The sequence below is a fragment of the Eleginops maclovinus genome, chromosome 7 (genome assembly GCF_036324505.1).
Source record: "Eleginops maclovinus isolate JMC-PN-2008 ecotype Puerto Natales chromosome 7, JC_Emac_rtc_rv5, whole genome shotgun sequence".
In the NCBI taxonomy this organism is placed as follows: Eukaryota; Metazoa; Chordata; class Actinopteri; order Perciformes; family Eleginopidae; genus Eleginops; species Eleginops maclovinus.
The window spans coordinates 16874650-16890867 of NC_086355.1; the positions used below are offsets into that span (position 1 = coordinate 16874650).

The 16218-nt window shown below is 38.0% G+C and overlaps 1 protein-coding gene across 1 annotated transcript in view; it reads left to right on the forward strand.

Annotated features, from left to right (window-relative positions):
- The window catches only part of thsd7ba (thrombospondin, type I, domain containing 7Ba), a 123061-nt gene that overhangs the window by 44310 nt on the left and 62533 nt on the right, over nucleotides 1–16218 (forward strand). The window contains 2 exon segments of the mRNA XM_063887105.1: nucleotides 8526–8717; nucleotides 11773–12004. Of these exon segments, the coding sequence (XP_063743175.1) occupies nucleotides 8526–8717; nucleotides 11773–12004 (424 nt within the window).

Consider the following 16218-nt stretch of genomic DNA (forward strand, 5'->3'; position numbering starts at 1 on the left):
GGACTTACCTTTCAAGCATGGTGTGTTATTTTCACGTCACAAAGGTGTCACTGCTAGATTGTTAAGTAAAGCTAGTTAAACTCTTTCTTTGAAATAGGCTTATATTTTGAAATGCAGTTTTTGCTGTATCCTGTTAAACCCCAATTTAAGGAGTCCAATACATTTCCAAAACACTGTCATTACATTGTTTGTTTTTTCCATCCTCAAGATTTACTTTAAAAACATCATGCTATTCATTTCTACTCAGACACCATACTTTGAGTTTTTTGTTAAATATAAAATGGCGGTTTTGTATCATTTGATGAGTACATATTGCTGAAGGCATAAAGCATTTTGCAATTTGTTTATACAGTACCTCTGGTAAATTATGACTTTAATGAGGAAAGACGTTTGGCCAGAAGCAGACCTTGTGTTGAGGTTTTGACACTGCTAATGGTTTCAAGTCATTATTTTCATCTCCATGACCATAACTCCAGCTAAAGCCTGACAAGTACACTATTGTTGAAGTACTTTCTTTACTAAAATGAATGGTGAACATCTGGAAAAAAGAATGATCAGCATGAACAAGTTGCCATGATTATTATTTTATGTCAGTGCCCACTTTTGATTATGATCAAGCTTTTCTACAGATAGAATATGCCCTTAGTTACTCCTCTGTTTCTGCTTGACATATAACATCCGTAGACCTCGGAGAAAGCAGTTTCTAATTGCCAGTCTGTCCTTACATCGAGACTCGACACAAAAAGCTCTCTCTTTCAGCCATTTCACAACAAGAGATGATGGACATTTTGTCTTTGTACGGAAATGTTGAAGAAAAGCAGAAATGCTTCGCTACTGCTAAAAAGTTTGAGGTTCTGAAAATACTTTTAAGGTCAGAGATTATTTAAAGCTGCAGAAAACGTCTACCCACAAAATATTCCCAATAATAATACAGACAACGTTTATCATATATAAAGAAAAAACATATCACATACTGTTTATATAAAAAGAACAGTTCAGCCATCAGTTGAAATCAGATTGACCTTGCCTTCTCCCACTCTCCTCTCATCTTAAGTCCCTCAGGGGGAATGAAAAATTTGAACAGCTGAATAAAGAACACAAAGGCTAAAAAAACCCAGACCACTTTGCATTATTACTACCATATTCTCAATATTCTTCTCAATTTGGATGTATGCCAGAACAATCTGAATGCCATCGCCACTCACTCATCGTAGTTTGTTCATTGTTCAGTAACAATGCTCTCCAAAAACTTAATCGAACAAACTTTCTAAACCCTTTTTTTTTTTTACACTATTATAAACAAACTATACCAGATATCTTATGTTCCTTTACAGTTGCACCAAAATCTTGAGAATTTACTCAATAATAACTACTGTAATTGTGTATTTCAATTGTGAAAGTTGTGAAAGGGCTGTTTTACGACAAGAAATAAAGGTTAAAGAGGACATATATTATGCTAATAAAAGGCACGTATTTGTATGTTGTGCCCTACTCTGACATATTTTACATGCTTTAATGTTCAAAAAGGTCTTTATTATTTTCATACTGTCTGACTTGCAGCACCTCTTTTACATCTGTCTGAAACCAGAGCCCAATCTCTTCTGATTGGTCAACTGCCTATAGAGCTATGTCTGAAATGTCCTTCGCCTTAACATATCAAGTACAATGTGTTGGAGCGCTAGCTAATAGAAGTACCAGTGTTGCATAGGGTCACTGTGTAATGGAAGTCAACAAAGGAGAACAATGAGGCATTTCAGGCAGGGGGGGAGTGTGTGGGAGAGAAACTTTGGGATTTTAGTCTTTGCAGACCATTTACATGCACAAAAACCTATATATACAGTAACACAACACAGGAAAGGGAACCCCCCCCCCAAAAAAAAACATAAAAGGGCCCCGTTAACCAAGTTGGATTTACAGAAGAATTTGAAGGGTATAGTAGATAATTTTAGTAAAACATTTTGCTGCAACAACATATTGAAAACTATAAACAGCTAGATTTATATTAGGACTTACATTACAGATTTAACTTAATACACAGTTTTAATTGTAACTAATGTTTATTAAAGCAAGTATTTTAAACCACCTCTCATCTTGGATGCATTTTACCACAGCTTCAAGTTAAACCAACCGCTGTCTGTGGATTGATAATAGGGTTATCTACTAAAGCTTATGTTCCTTTGGTGTGATTTCTGCAAACATTTTTCAATAACATGTTGCAGTGTTTCCCAGTTGTTTGGAAAGAGCAGTGGGAGTCTTAAGCTGCTCTGGCAGAGATGTGTAGACTGACAGTGGAGAGTAAAGTACCTGTATACACAGGCACTGTTGACTGCTTAACTTCAATCAATTTCACTGCAAAAAAATAATAAAAAATGACAAGTTGACACAGGTGGAGAGGAGCGAGAGACAGGAAAGGAAGTTTTGACTTTCCTTCCATGATAAAAGGAGTGTATACCATAATCTGATATGATGTCAGTAAGCATCTGTGATTTGGGTGTGTGTAAACATACTAGTATAGTAGCAGCTTGCCTTCTAATCCTACAAACAAATTAGCTGGCCTGTCTTTGTCTGGAGCTGTATTTGAGGTGACTCAAAGATGTTTCAGCTGGAGTTCAGAGCTGTTTATGGAGGAGAAGTGAAAGTTTTCTAGGAAGAATAAACAAAAAACAGAACCTGTTTGCAATCCAGCTCATGTAGACCTGCCCTTTCTCTCAGAGGACTTCTCTAAATAAGTCAGTTGCTCAGTGTCCCCATCTTCAGCCACAGCTTTTCTCTTATTCACATAAAGTCTGCTTTATGCTCCATTCATCCTGCTTGTGGAGATTTGGATCCTTACCACTGGATTCATTTTCCTCACTGTGTTGTTAAGAGTGGCTGAAAATGTATCTGATTTTAATTCAAGGTTAAACTCTGTGGCTTTCAATGCTTTTTATTTCATTGTGCTGGCTCTCTGTGTTCTACTATGTCTGCCACTTCCTTTTAGATGAGTTGTGGTAGTGTTTAATTGCTCTATAAATTAAGGTTATTGTCTTACATTAACCTAAAGGATGTGGCTCATATTGGCTGTTGTCCCCACTGAAAACAACGTGAAATGGTGATTTCTGACAATGTTGAAATCCTAGACTAGGCACTTTGTTGTTTATAATCGCCTGCAATAAATATAAATGCTCTCATAGACTCTCATGAATTGCTGAGGGCTGCCGCAAGTGGAAAGGTCAGGCTTTTCTTAGCTGACAACATTGTTCGCCATCCATTAGAAGGTGCTCCATTAGGAACCCGCTTTTGTAACCTGAACATAAAATACGTTGACCTTTTCTGAATGGTTGTGTTTATTGTCACTGTATTGAGTCACTTGGATCATGGGGTTTACAATGATCCCAGTGTGCAGCTGCATTTGATAAAGATATTTCAGAGAAAAACAAATGGTTAGCCATAAAATAATTTGTAGATGTGAACATATGTTTACACCAAAATGGAACAGGCAGGAACCGTTTAAGCCTGTGAACTTCAATGAAGTGAGAGGCGCCAAAGAGATATGGAGTGTTTCCTCCAGTTTACTCCTTGATTGAGTGAGCATTTCTTTTCCAATTTCTCAGCAAAAACCTACTTTGCATTTCAAATCTTTAAAAAAACTTTTGAAGTTGTCAGAGAAAGTTTATGCCTTTGGAGGGTAAGAGACGGCATTTTCCCCAGAAAGTATATCTGATGGGGTTTAAAATATTATCTGTGGCTGCTCAAGCAATCAGAAAATATCCTCTATCACTCACAGCCCAGCTTTTATTGCTCAAGAAATACATGAGGTAATTCGTAAAGCCCCTCAGGTATGGATGAAATGGAATAGACTTGCCCAGGAGTGTTTAAGGACATTTTGAGGCTCAGCCAGGAGGAGGATCCAGAGGGAACTACCCTTGGAAAAATAACGTGTTGTTTACTCTTTCAGATCTTTTGGCTCTCAGTAAATGAGACTGTTATGTTAATACCATGGGGAATTTTACTTTTGTTCTAATTTTAATGCTTTTAATCTTTTTTATATTTCACTGCAATTGCATTTTCCAAATTAATTGAATGTATTTTTGTCAGAATCCTTTCAGGGTAATCATTCAAACACGTTTTATTGAATAATAAACCTTGCAATATTCTTGGGAATAAGTCATTTTAAATGAGTCAAATGAAGCTGCATGTGCACATTTAACACCGAGAGAAATGATTTAACACTCATGTTATCTTCAAATAAAAAAAACCCCCACAATTATCACCCTTCTTTTCATATTAGCTCTGTGGCTAAGAAGTTGCCTCTCATGCTCTCTTTGACAATTGCTGCAAACTGCCATAAAATAATATGGCATCTCACACAGGGAGTCTTTTTGTATTCCCTTAACTTTATTGGGCTGTAAACTACGTCAAAGAAAGAAAGAAAAAGTGCTGTGTTAGCCCAACCCAATGCCTTTTCTGCCCCCAGGCTTGGTGAAGTTGTTTTGACAGCTCCCACAGCTCCCACTCGCTGCACAAGCAACAGTAGTAGTCAGTCCCATTTCCCAGCACTAAGCACACACCACAGGGCATGCTGACTCGAACATACTGGCTGCACCTGTGACTGACAGCTGACAGAGATGAATGTTGGCCAACATTCCACAACATACTGAGGCTTGGACACCTCTAAACCCAAAATCCCAGCAGCTCTGTATGGTTACAATCAGCCTTAACTATCTTTCTTCAACTGGTCAATATAACTCAGACTATGATGATGGATATACTGTAGGAAAGCAGCACTAAACTTTGCTGTGAGACTGAAGTTATATGATTGACAGGCGAAACATTAATTAATGACCCAGGCTACTTTGATGTCAGAATGATTTTCTACAATTTCCCTTTTTCTCTGCCAGCTTTGTCTTAAAAATGGATGTGATTATGAACTTTTAAGCAAAGGCGAGATTTTCTTATTTATTTCTACATCTACCTGAATATTAACAATGATGAAGATTAATTGGTGGGTGGGCGAGCAGAATGGGAATTGTCGAAATTGCATGCAGTAGGCAGTGGTATTATATCTGAGTAACAGCCCCAACTACAGATCCCAGCATTAATAATGCAAAAGGACCCCTAGGGCAGCCATCTATTTGCAGAGTCCTTCCCCCACACACGCATGTAGTCTCTCACACACACACACACACACACACACACACACACACACACACACACACACACACACACACACATACACCAGTTGTGTATGAAGGAGTCATGTTTTCATTCTATTTTTCTTAAGGCACTGTTTCCAGGCAAGTCTTCTGTTAGTTTTGTTTGCTAACATATTCATTAGTCCTTTGTGGTTTTCAAGCTGAACATTTGTTTAATAATTACTGTTATTTCCACTGTTGGCAATAATACATCTAAACAAATCCTTAAAAAATGCCTAGAGCATAAGGAAACCTGCTATTTTTCGCATGACATAACACTTTTGCATATCCTCCTGCACGTTTGTTTAATGGAACACCAAAGGTATTATTGTTCCTATGTCAAAATAGCTTCTTATAATCTTGCCTCAGTAAGGAGGCTTAACTGAACATAGGGTTTGTATTCCTGCACACTCCTTTGTGCACTATTGTGTCAGGTTCTGACTGCCTTCTGCGCTTCTTCTGGCAATGCGTTTTGCTGAAACAATAAATCCATTTAACAGTATTGTAGTGACTATTTGGCCTAACAACTGCTACCACGTGTTCATGGGAAGTGGGAGAAAGAGACTGGTATGTTCTGTATGCGCAGTATTAATTAAAAACAATCAAAATGGCAATTTAATTTGCAGCTCATTCAGGAAATATTGGGTATATGAATGGTTTATATCTCATAGCTTTGAAAAAATAGGAGTTTATGTTTTCCTGGAGGATTTTATATGATGTAAAAAGCACACCCTGAGTAGCATTGGATGTTCCATTAGCCAATGTACAAAAATGTTGTGTTGTAAATAAAGTTTGGTGTTTGTTTCTGTTATGTCCTGAATTATGAAATGTCTTGTTGGGAGCTTATTCTCAGATGTGTTTTGTTAATGTTTAGATTTATTTTTGTAGAGCCAGTATTTTTGAATTGCCCTGGTTTGACAATTTCAATTATATATAACTATGCTACATTAGAGACATTTATTTGTATGGTATCAATTTGCAGTGTTGTGGTTCTTTTTTCAAATTATTGTCAGAGCTACATCACTGTTAAAGTAAGACTTGAATGATGAATATTTTGGGATGTCTTCTACCTGAAAATAGTAGGTTCAACATCTTTGTTCCTAGTGAAAACTTGGAAAAATTCTTCAAGCATTCCTTAATAAAGGTTTAATTTAATATTACTTGTTCAACTTGGCAATCCCTATTACTTGATTTTATGCTCACTTTCAGGCGTCCATGCTTTATGCACCTGAAATAATAACCTGGTGGGAGCCATGCTGAGCAAAGACAATAGATTTGCCACAGCTAGAAATCCAGGCTAGCTCAAAATAATGATAAATGGTTTCAGTAAAATGAATATTCAAGTGCAGCTGCCTCCAGATCTTTGCTCAGCTGGTGTAGTTGGAGATGTGTAATTATAAAGATTATTCACTTCATTCATTTCCCAAAGTTTTACATGTAAAGTATTAGTGTACTTTATAATACTAACTCCATTGTGTACTTCTGAAAAAAGTCTCACTTCCACAAAATGCATCAGCTTTTCTGTTGTTATTCTTATGTCTACTTACTGACAAAAGGGCTAATGCTCCCACACAGTATCCTCTGGGACTTACCCACATCTTTAAGCAGACTGGCTGTATACACACCAGTTACTTTGACGGCTGAACGTCTCTGACGCTTTAACTTTATGAGTGAAAGGTTTTCAAACTCCCAAGGGAGTATTTCCCATCTATCTGATGAGGCGATACCAGCGTTTGCTCTCTCCACTGCCCTCCTCTGCATCAAGGGTACTCGCTCAGAGAAGAAAGAAAAAAGAGAAATTGATGACAAATCTGCCCTGGGGTTGTTATTGTTAAACCATATAGCATGATGTAGTGGCAGAGTTCATCCAAGTTAATGATACTGCAGTGTGTTAGCGTGTATACAAAAACAATGCTTCTGCTGCTGCTGGCATTGTTTTGACATTAGGATGGCATCCATGTTTCTGAAATTGATCTGATTCTCTCTTGGGCAGAGAGAGACCTTCTAGAAAATGGTTCAAGTCTAACAAAAATATAAGGGATGTTGTTGTTTTGTACCATGGGAATTAATGTGAGAATATCTAATTTCAGTGTTTAATTACACAATGAGGGAGTCATGATGATAGCAGTACAGTAAGGAGAAAATGCTCTGTCATTTCAGTAGCTGTTTAAATCCTAGAAGCTGTGATAAATATTTAATAGCATGACTGCAAGATGAAAGCTGAAGGATAGATTTTAGAACTAGCTCAGCATACCAATTGGATGGCCTGATAATTTTCTTTAGACAAAATGAGGTTGTATTTTGGTTTGACACATTTCTTTTCTAACGCTCAAGAAGGATTCCTGCCTGAGTTTGTTGTGAATGAAAGGAAATCTGTTTCCTTTTAAACTTTCAAAAGGGTTTTGTACATGGCAAACTTCTCCAAAATAGAAACAAAAAACTCATTATCACCACCTAAAGTTCTAATATCTGATTAATAACAACAACCTAAGCCTCTTACCCACCTGCATCATCATGTTGTCATATTTAGATTAAGCCTGATTATGTTTACGCCTGGCATCAACATTGTAACATTGTCAACAATGAGATCCCATCATGATCTATTTCCATGCCACGACTGCACACCTCCTCTCTGCACATTCCTCTGTACCCTGACAGAAAATGGTAAATACCTGAAACCCCAGACATACACAACATGTCAGAGTAGTGGTAATCTGTGTGAACTCCATTTACACTTTATTTGAGGATGAGAATCAAATCCAGCTTATCTCTCCATCTGTTTTGTGTATTTATTTCACAATCCATGTGTCCGTAGTTTCTTCATATGTAATGCTTACATTTACATCCATTTCATTTGTTGATTTTGTTTTCTTCTGATTATTTGATTAATTGTTGAGTTTCTGAAATGTCATAAAGCCAAGCTCAATAACACATACTTTAATAGCCTTTTTCAAAGATTTTCAGTTTAAAGAAACCAGATAATATTCACATTTAAGAAGCTGGAACCAGATCATTTTTACCCGATTTCCTTGGAAAAACAAACAGACTATTAACATAGCTGATGATACATTTAAAAGCTAATCGAATAATCTTTACGCCATAGTTTACATATGCATCTTAGGCAACTGCTGTGAATTTTTTTCCTGGGTAACCGACATTTCACAACTGTTATAATGTTACACTTTGTCTGTGCTTCTGATATAACCTTGCATCCGTTACCTGAATCAGGAGTTGAAGCCTTTTCTGATTGCTGTCTGATCAGGTCAAGATGTAGGTAGTTAAATTGGCCTAATCATGATTATATCGAAACCATCTCAATTTCAATTGTTTCCTCTATTCTTTCTCCCTCAGATGAGGATGTGCCCATCGCCCGGTGTGTAGACGACCCTCCCCCCACAGAAGTGTACTGCGAGGTGGCCTGTCCTGCAGACTGTGTGGTTGGCCCCTGGTCGTCCTGGTCTCCCTGCTCACACAGCTGTGCCACCAAGACAGCCGAGGGTCGACAGAGCCGTACTCGCACTGTGTTGGCCATCCCAGGGAAAGGTACTGCAACTTCTCCACTGATTTCTTTCAAACTTCTTTCGCACCTGAAAATAAAAGAAGTTAGGGAGGAGAGGAACACATTAATTTTGTTTACATGCAGTTTAGTAATTCTCAGTTACATTAAATATGTACAGGACAGTTATATTGCTAATGGAAGTCCAAACAGGACATTTAGGCATAACTTGGTTGACAAAACAGGTTTTTAAAAACATAGAAGCAGATTTGAAATTATTTAATGGGAGCTCCATTCATTTCACACATCATTTTAAACAAGATCTGTTTGGCCATGAGAACGCCTTGATTAGAGTTATAGGGGTGAAAGGCTCGGGAGTCGAACCAGCACAATTGGCAGCAGACATCACAAATGGGCCCACAAATCATGATGAATAATACTAATAAATTGCAAATGTATGCAATTTTAGGATGCATCTCCAACTGAACTGCTTTTGGTCGTGTTGCATAATAGAATACATAAAATAGAATTACTTTATTGATCCCAATTTGGGAAATGTTTATGTGCAGCAGCATAAAAATAAGGCAATATAGTTACACTACAAAATATATATACATTTTTGACAAAAAATGTACAGAAAATATTAAGAAAAACTACATAAAAAAAAGAAGATCTATAAAGAGCAGGATGTAATGTAATAAGTGTGAGAGGTGTGGAATTGTCATGGATCCGAGGCTTTAACACTCACAACATTAATCAATAGAAACTCATTAAGACACAGACACAGAAATGGATGAGGTTAAATATTATATTGTTCTACAACGAACACAATATTGGGAAAACACTACCTTTGCTCTTAAGCAGTCAATCGCGTACGGCGTTCTCCGAATGATACAGAGAATTCTTGTTGGTTATATAGGAAGCTTTCTGCCCCCAATGCACATGCCCCCCCAGCAGACGGCAGCAAAGAAGAGTGCACTAGTGACAACAGACTGGTAGATCTCCAACATCTTGCTGCACACGTTTAAGGATCTCAGCTTCCTCAGGAAATAGAGTGGGCTCATCCCTTTCTTGTACACATCGTCAGTGTTGGCCCTCCAGTTCATTCCGTTGTCAAGGTGCACAAATACTTGCAATCCTCCACCACAGCCACATCCTCACCTAGAATGCACAGGGGCAGTGGAGACGTCCTCTTCCTCCCAAAGTCAATGACCATCTCTCTGGTCTTGGCCACATTCAGAAGCATATGGTTTCTTCCAGTCCACTCCACAAAATTATCCACCAGCACTCTGTACTCCTCTTCCCATCCATTCCTTATACACCCTACCACTGAGTTTTATTGAAAGTCAGTGGTGTATAAGGTGAACAGGAGGGTAGACAGCACAGAAATAATGGGTAACGTAGGCTGCAGATTTTGAATGCAATGCTTAATCGGTGGCATACTCTTTGCATTACCATCTGTGGTATAGCTTGTATATTGCAGGATGCATGATAAATTGCCACTTGGAGTCAAAACATAGAAACCTAAAGTTCAACTCAGCAAACAAAAGCTGAAAGTGAATCAAGCCAAAGAGCTTCTTTGAGTGCTTCACTAACACAGTGGGATTATATGGGCTGTTATTTCTGTTGATTTAGACATTTTTCATACTAAAAACATTTGAATTGTCCATCCATTATCCCAGGCTCTTTCTCTGGCCAATAATTACTTCAAAAGTTGGCATGTTTGCAGTTAGCTACTACCCATTAATTCCTGTAACCAAACGCCTATCTGCAGTAGCAGCAGCTGATGAAAGAATCGTACAGCTTAAGCCAGGTTTCACACTGTGTTGTTTAATAGCATGTTGCTGGCCATCCGCTTGCTGGCGGAGGCATGTGTGTGTTGGTGTGAATGTTTGTGTAAATTGGTTTATATGCCTGCATGTTGCGAGTCAGTATGGAAGAGCTTGAGGATAGGAAACAAACCGGAGGGTGCAGTTGGTTCAGTGACAAAGTCATCCTCGCCCCTTCTGTGAGTCACAGTTCACTTTAGTGCACTTACTCCTCTGCAGATGACACCTCTGATGCTACTACTAGAGAACTGTCCCTTGTTTCACCTTTATGTAGATTTGACAGATCCCAACCAAGTGGTCCCAAGTATATTGTTAAATATCCTACAACCAATGTGTACTTGTGGTCTTTGTGCTCACTTTTACATGAATGTGTATGTGACACATCAATATGTTAATCCTTTGCATGATTGTGTTCATTTTATCATGACACAATACTTGTGTGCCCAAAACATACACATTACACAACAGACTGAGATCTTAAATGACACAATAGGATTAAAAAAGCAATTCAATAACACAACATATAAAAAGAGGTCAAACTGGGTAACTTTTTTTAAAAACACACTATTTCCACATTAAAGGACTGCTCAATTATCCCATAGTTCCCTATATTTTACTTCTATACACTACACGTGAGCGTTCACCTCAGCATGATCCTATTGAGCTTACGATGTCACCTTTCTACATATAGAGAGGGAAGGACTCACTTACAGTAGGAAGTTATGTTAATGTTTCACTCTGGAAATACTTTGCTTTGTAACAGCCATTTTGACTTTAAATACAGAACAGCATAGTATGTGTGCAAACTACACTAAACTAGACTCATGACTAGATATCATCATCAATAAGATGGATCAGGATACAAGTAGCAGGGGCTGGAAAAAAACTGTAGGATTGTGGAAAGTGTTTGCATTAGCCTATGAATTCTGTTATAGTGACCTTACTGTCACTTTTCATTTGTTGTGCAAACTTGTTGTAACTTGTAAAGTGTCTGCTCAGCTAACCCAGACAAACATTTGTTTTGTAGCTGAGCAGCCAGCGGTCAATGATAATATTAGCATTTGACTTCCAGCTGCTAACTGCAGCCTGTTACTTTGGATGAAATGTAGTTTATATACAGTGCCAATCACATGCACTCTGCATAATGATGCTGTTCGTAAGCACAGAAAAATCCTAAAATACTCAGCTTTTTTTAAGAATGCACTGTTTTAGAGTCGCTGATTAGTGTTCATGTCTGTGACTCTTTGGTTGTTTCCTGTGTTATGGTTCCCAGAGGGGAGGGCGTGTCCTGCAGCTCCAGCCCTGGAGGAGTGGAGGGTCTGCAATGACCACCCTTGTATGATGCTATATTGGGAGGCGTCAGCGTGGGGACCCTGTATTGAGGATTCCTTCATGGAGCCCAATGGAACCAGCTTCCTGAACGGGACTCCCACCTGTGCCATGGGGGTTCAGATCCGCAAAGTCAGCTGCATAAAGACGAACGTTGGAGCTGTCACAAGTAAAAGGTACGCTCTCTGACCTTACTCAATTACTAATGTGGGATTGCAATAGAGTGGTGCATTGCAAGGGCTCCTTAGACTGAAAGCAATGAGAGTTTTGAAGTGGATTTTGCAATATTGAAGTAAAAAGATCTGTGGCAACTACAGATCTATAATACTTGCACAGTTTGAACAACAGGATAATCTCCACATCTTAACAGCACTTTTGCTTAAATGCAAACCAACAGAATTAGATGCTACTGGAATGCTATAAACAAGCTTACATGGTGGTTATATTAATTCAAGTCAACACCACTAAGCTAAAGGTGGACTCGTGGTACCATTTTGACACTTCGCAACTTCCTTTTTATAAAGACACGTTAAAAAATTCCCCAGTGGGCTGACACATTTTATGTCATATGAGAAAACATATATATCATATAAGAACATGTGTAAGTTTGTATTAACCCCATATTGTTGTTATTATTTGGGGATTCTAAACCAAAACTCATTCAGATACCACTGACTTTGAAACAAAGTAGCCAAAAAAGGCTAAATAGCTAATAAATGTATGGGTTTAAAACTCATTCCTGCAGAAATCTATATGTTCTTTAATTGTATATGGTGGCTTATTATCAGGTTTTTGCACATATGTTCAAACATGCAATGATTTTGTGCATCGTAAGTGAGATTTGTTTCCAGGGCAGCACTGTGTCTTTACAGTTTGATGTGTGGGGCAAGACGTTGCAGGCATGTTTCTCAGGGTCTGTTGAGAGGCGAATCAATAATTGCTCTCCTCTCCTGTTACCTTGGGATGGTGTTTAGCCCGATCTGCTCACACAGTGTTTGCATTACCGTAACACTTGACTTTTTCCTCGCCATCCTTTGTCAGGACAAGCTATGTGTCACTTCTTGTTGTACAGATGTCAGCAAGAAATGTAGTTTCAGCCCACCGGCAATCAGTCGGAATATGGCTGATGACAAGAGTTATACTGATGTATCAAAATCCCGCATACATTGCCAGATTGGCAACGGCATATTTTCTTCTTCTGTCCTTATATGACACAGCTACATGTTTTAGATACTAGAAAATGGTTTCCGAGAGAAACAAATGATAAATTATGAGTGAGGATTAAAAGAGTTTTGTGAAATCTGAGGGAGGAATTTAGATGTGATCATTGTTCTCTGAGAGAAAAATCACTCATGATTATAGATTCCAGAGGTGTGTCACTTATATTATGTGTGCTTTACTTACTGACAAATGACCCAGAGGATTTGATGCACTGTGAAAATACATCCCCAGAATTTTGTACATTAAGCTCTTATTTAATGTGTTCCGCTTGTGTTTAGGATTTATGTTTTCTTTGTGAACCTGAGATCCATTTCGCTTATGCCCCACCATTATCTACTCCTCTTTCAGCGATACCATATCAAACACTGCTAAGGGCTTTTGTGCTGTCGCTGTAATGATGTTAGAGCCCACACCAGGAAGATGGATTTATAAATAATTCACAAAGTTTTGCCCTTCTTTAGTGCAATATATTATTGACAGGACCATAAAGTGGATTATGGAGAGGCTTTTTTCTTATGAACGTCCTATCTCCCAGCACAGAGGCTTTAATGAAAGCTGTCATTTCTGCTCCACCAAAAGATCTCGCCTGTACAGTACGCTGGGAAGTCAATCACTTCTTTGCAATGCATATATAACTGCAGAGTGTCCATTTAATGGAACAGCATCCGATGCATGTGTTACTATTCAGTCAGCTACTCCGTCTTTCCATAATGTGCAGCGTGAAGATGTAATCAGGGTTTCCAACATCATCCTGTACTACTTCCCACGCTTCATATGATAGGTTAATTGTACAGTTGACAGATACACTATGGCAGCATGATTCTTACTCTGAAAAAGGACCAAACAGTGCTAAATAGGATAGTTCAGACTCCCTCATTCCCAGTGCTTCAATCATCCTTTATCTCAGAACGTGTGTAAAATACAATAACGTGTATAATTACTACCAAATACTTCTCATTAGCCGAAGGAGACGGCCGCTAAATATATTTGATGTTGGGATACTTTAAAAGGGTCTCTTCGGTCGGTAAACAAAGAAGCATTTCTTGCTGAGCAACAATCTGGGCACACTGGCTCAATGAATTAGTGGGTCTTTCTTGTTTTTAGCTTATAGCCCCCAGCCATTACATTACATTGATTTTTTAAAGGTAATTTTCACTCTCCTTTGTTTCAACAAAATAATTAAAATAACAAACTAAACCTTTGGTTATAATACAATGTTTTATTATGCATGGATACCAATTTTATGGCTTTTTATGGTAGTAACCATAACTTTTATATTTGATTAGTAATAAAAAAAAATCCTAAGTAACACATGTAATATTATTAATTGTTTGAGTTAAATAATGTATGTGTAGATGCTGCTGTAATTTGCTGATATGATATATACGTTTTTAAATATGTACTAAACAAATAGTTGAAAAGACTCTCATGGCCACATTGGTGCCAAAGGGATAACGTTTCATTTGAATGTTTTTTGAACTGGTATAGCCACATTTCAGTAGTAAAAGTGAGTAAAAAAGACATGCATTTGATAGAAATGATAGGAAATACAACTATTTATTGCTTTCTAATCCCCTTTTTTTGATATTTTGTTTCAGTACTTTAATCATGTGCCTTGATAATGAAATGTTTTTGATTGAAAATATATCTTAATTGGGGGCTTTTCCAAGCCAATTTAACTAAATGTGTATAATAAATCAGCATATCATGTTATTAATTAAATTAAACATTTTAAATAATTGACTGCGTTTTTGGATTAAATAATACTGCAATGATGATTGTAACTGATCAAATCAAGACTTATTGAACTTCAATGGCAAGAAAACAAACGTTACTATTAACAATATCATTCTATGTTCGATTCTTTTTGGGATAGGCCGTTCTTCACTATATTTGGAGTAGAGCATATGTATATGGTCGTGCTGCTGTTTGATTGCATATATAATTATCATCAGTTCCTGAGGGAGATTTAATGTTCCCAACCTTGTCCCAGTCAGACTGCACGGCCTTCACTGTAAGACTAACTCTCTCTTTCTGGGCGTTATGCGCAGTATTCCCCCAGCTGCTCCGCTGCGTTGCCATGCCCTCTGGCATGCATCTCTGCAAAGAGGGAGAGAAGAAGAGGGATAAATCTGAGGAAGGATGGGGTTTTTATGTATCATGCCTCCTTATGCTTTGGCATACTTTGATCTCATTCCTGTGTATGCTGGCTCTCTGCTGTTAGTGTGATGTGGCACCATGCTGGGTCTCTAGTGAGACCTGGATCTGGTTGTCGGGGCAAAGAAAGTCATTCACACTGAAACTAAATTGTGCTCTCTGTGTGTCGCTGTGTGTGTCTGTGTGTTGTTGGTGGGGTGTTCTTCTGCTTGTTGATGAACCAATCAAAGCTCATGATTTTACATAGCTGCATTAATCCGCAGCACCTCGTGTTTGCACAGTGTGCCAAATATAACACAGCCAAAGGCTCCATTTCCTATATGTAACACAAGCCATAGCAGCTTATAATAGAGAGGTTATACGTGATTATTTTCTATCTTAAGACAAACAAATGTGTGGAGGTATGGGAAGAGCTCTTTAAAAACTGGTTATAGTGTCCTTGGTGTAGCAGGAGTGATTCATTGGTAAACAGTTTGCATATCCTCACTTTTCTCAGGTTTAATTAGCAGCCATGTTGTGGACTTTGATTGATTTTCCTCCCAGAGCACTCTGTCTCCTTGGTGGCAGCAAATGACTTCTATGGCTGTGCTATGCGTGTATTTGAAGAGATAAATGCACTCAGCAGGTTTCCCCTACTTTAGCTACACAAGTGGCGTATTATTGCATTAAAACATTTATATATGTTACCAAATGAACTTTTCTTGTATATATCTAGCAGACACAACCAAATCTGATGGAAAATCTCCACTTAACAAGGAAACATGCTAAAAGGGATATGTGTTTACAAGTGTTCCTGAAAAAAACACGCCTCCTAAAGTGCAATGCCAAGTTTTTCAGTACAAGCCACAAATGTTAGTGTTTAAAATCAATATAAAATTGTTTATGTGTCCAACCTTAAGATTTTTTTACCATCAAATTTAGTATGTGTGCTTGAATAGCTGGAGGATTTCTCTTTTCATAAGGCATTATTTGTGCTCTGGTTAGCAACCCAATATGAAAGAATGCTGCAATT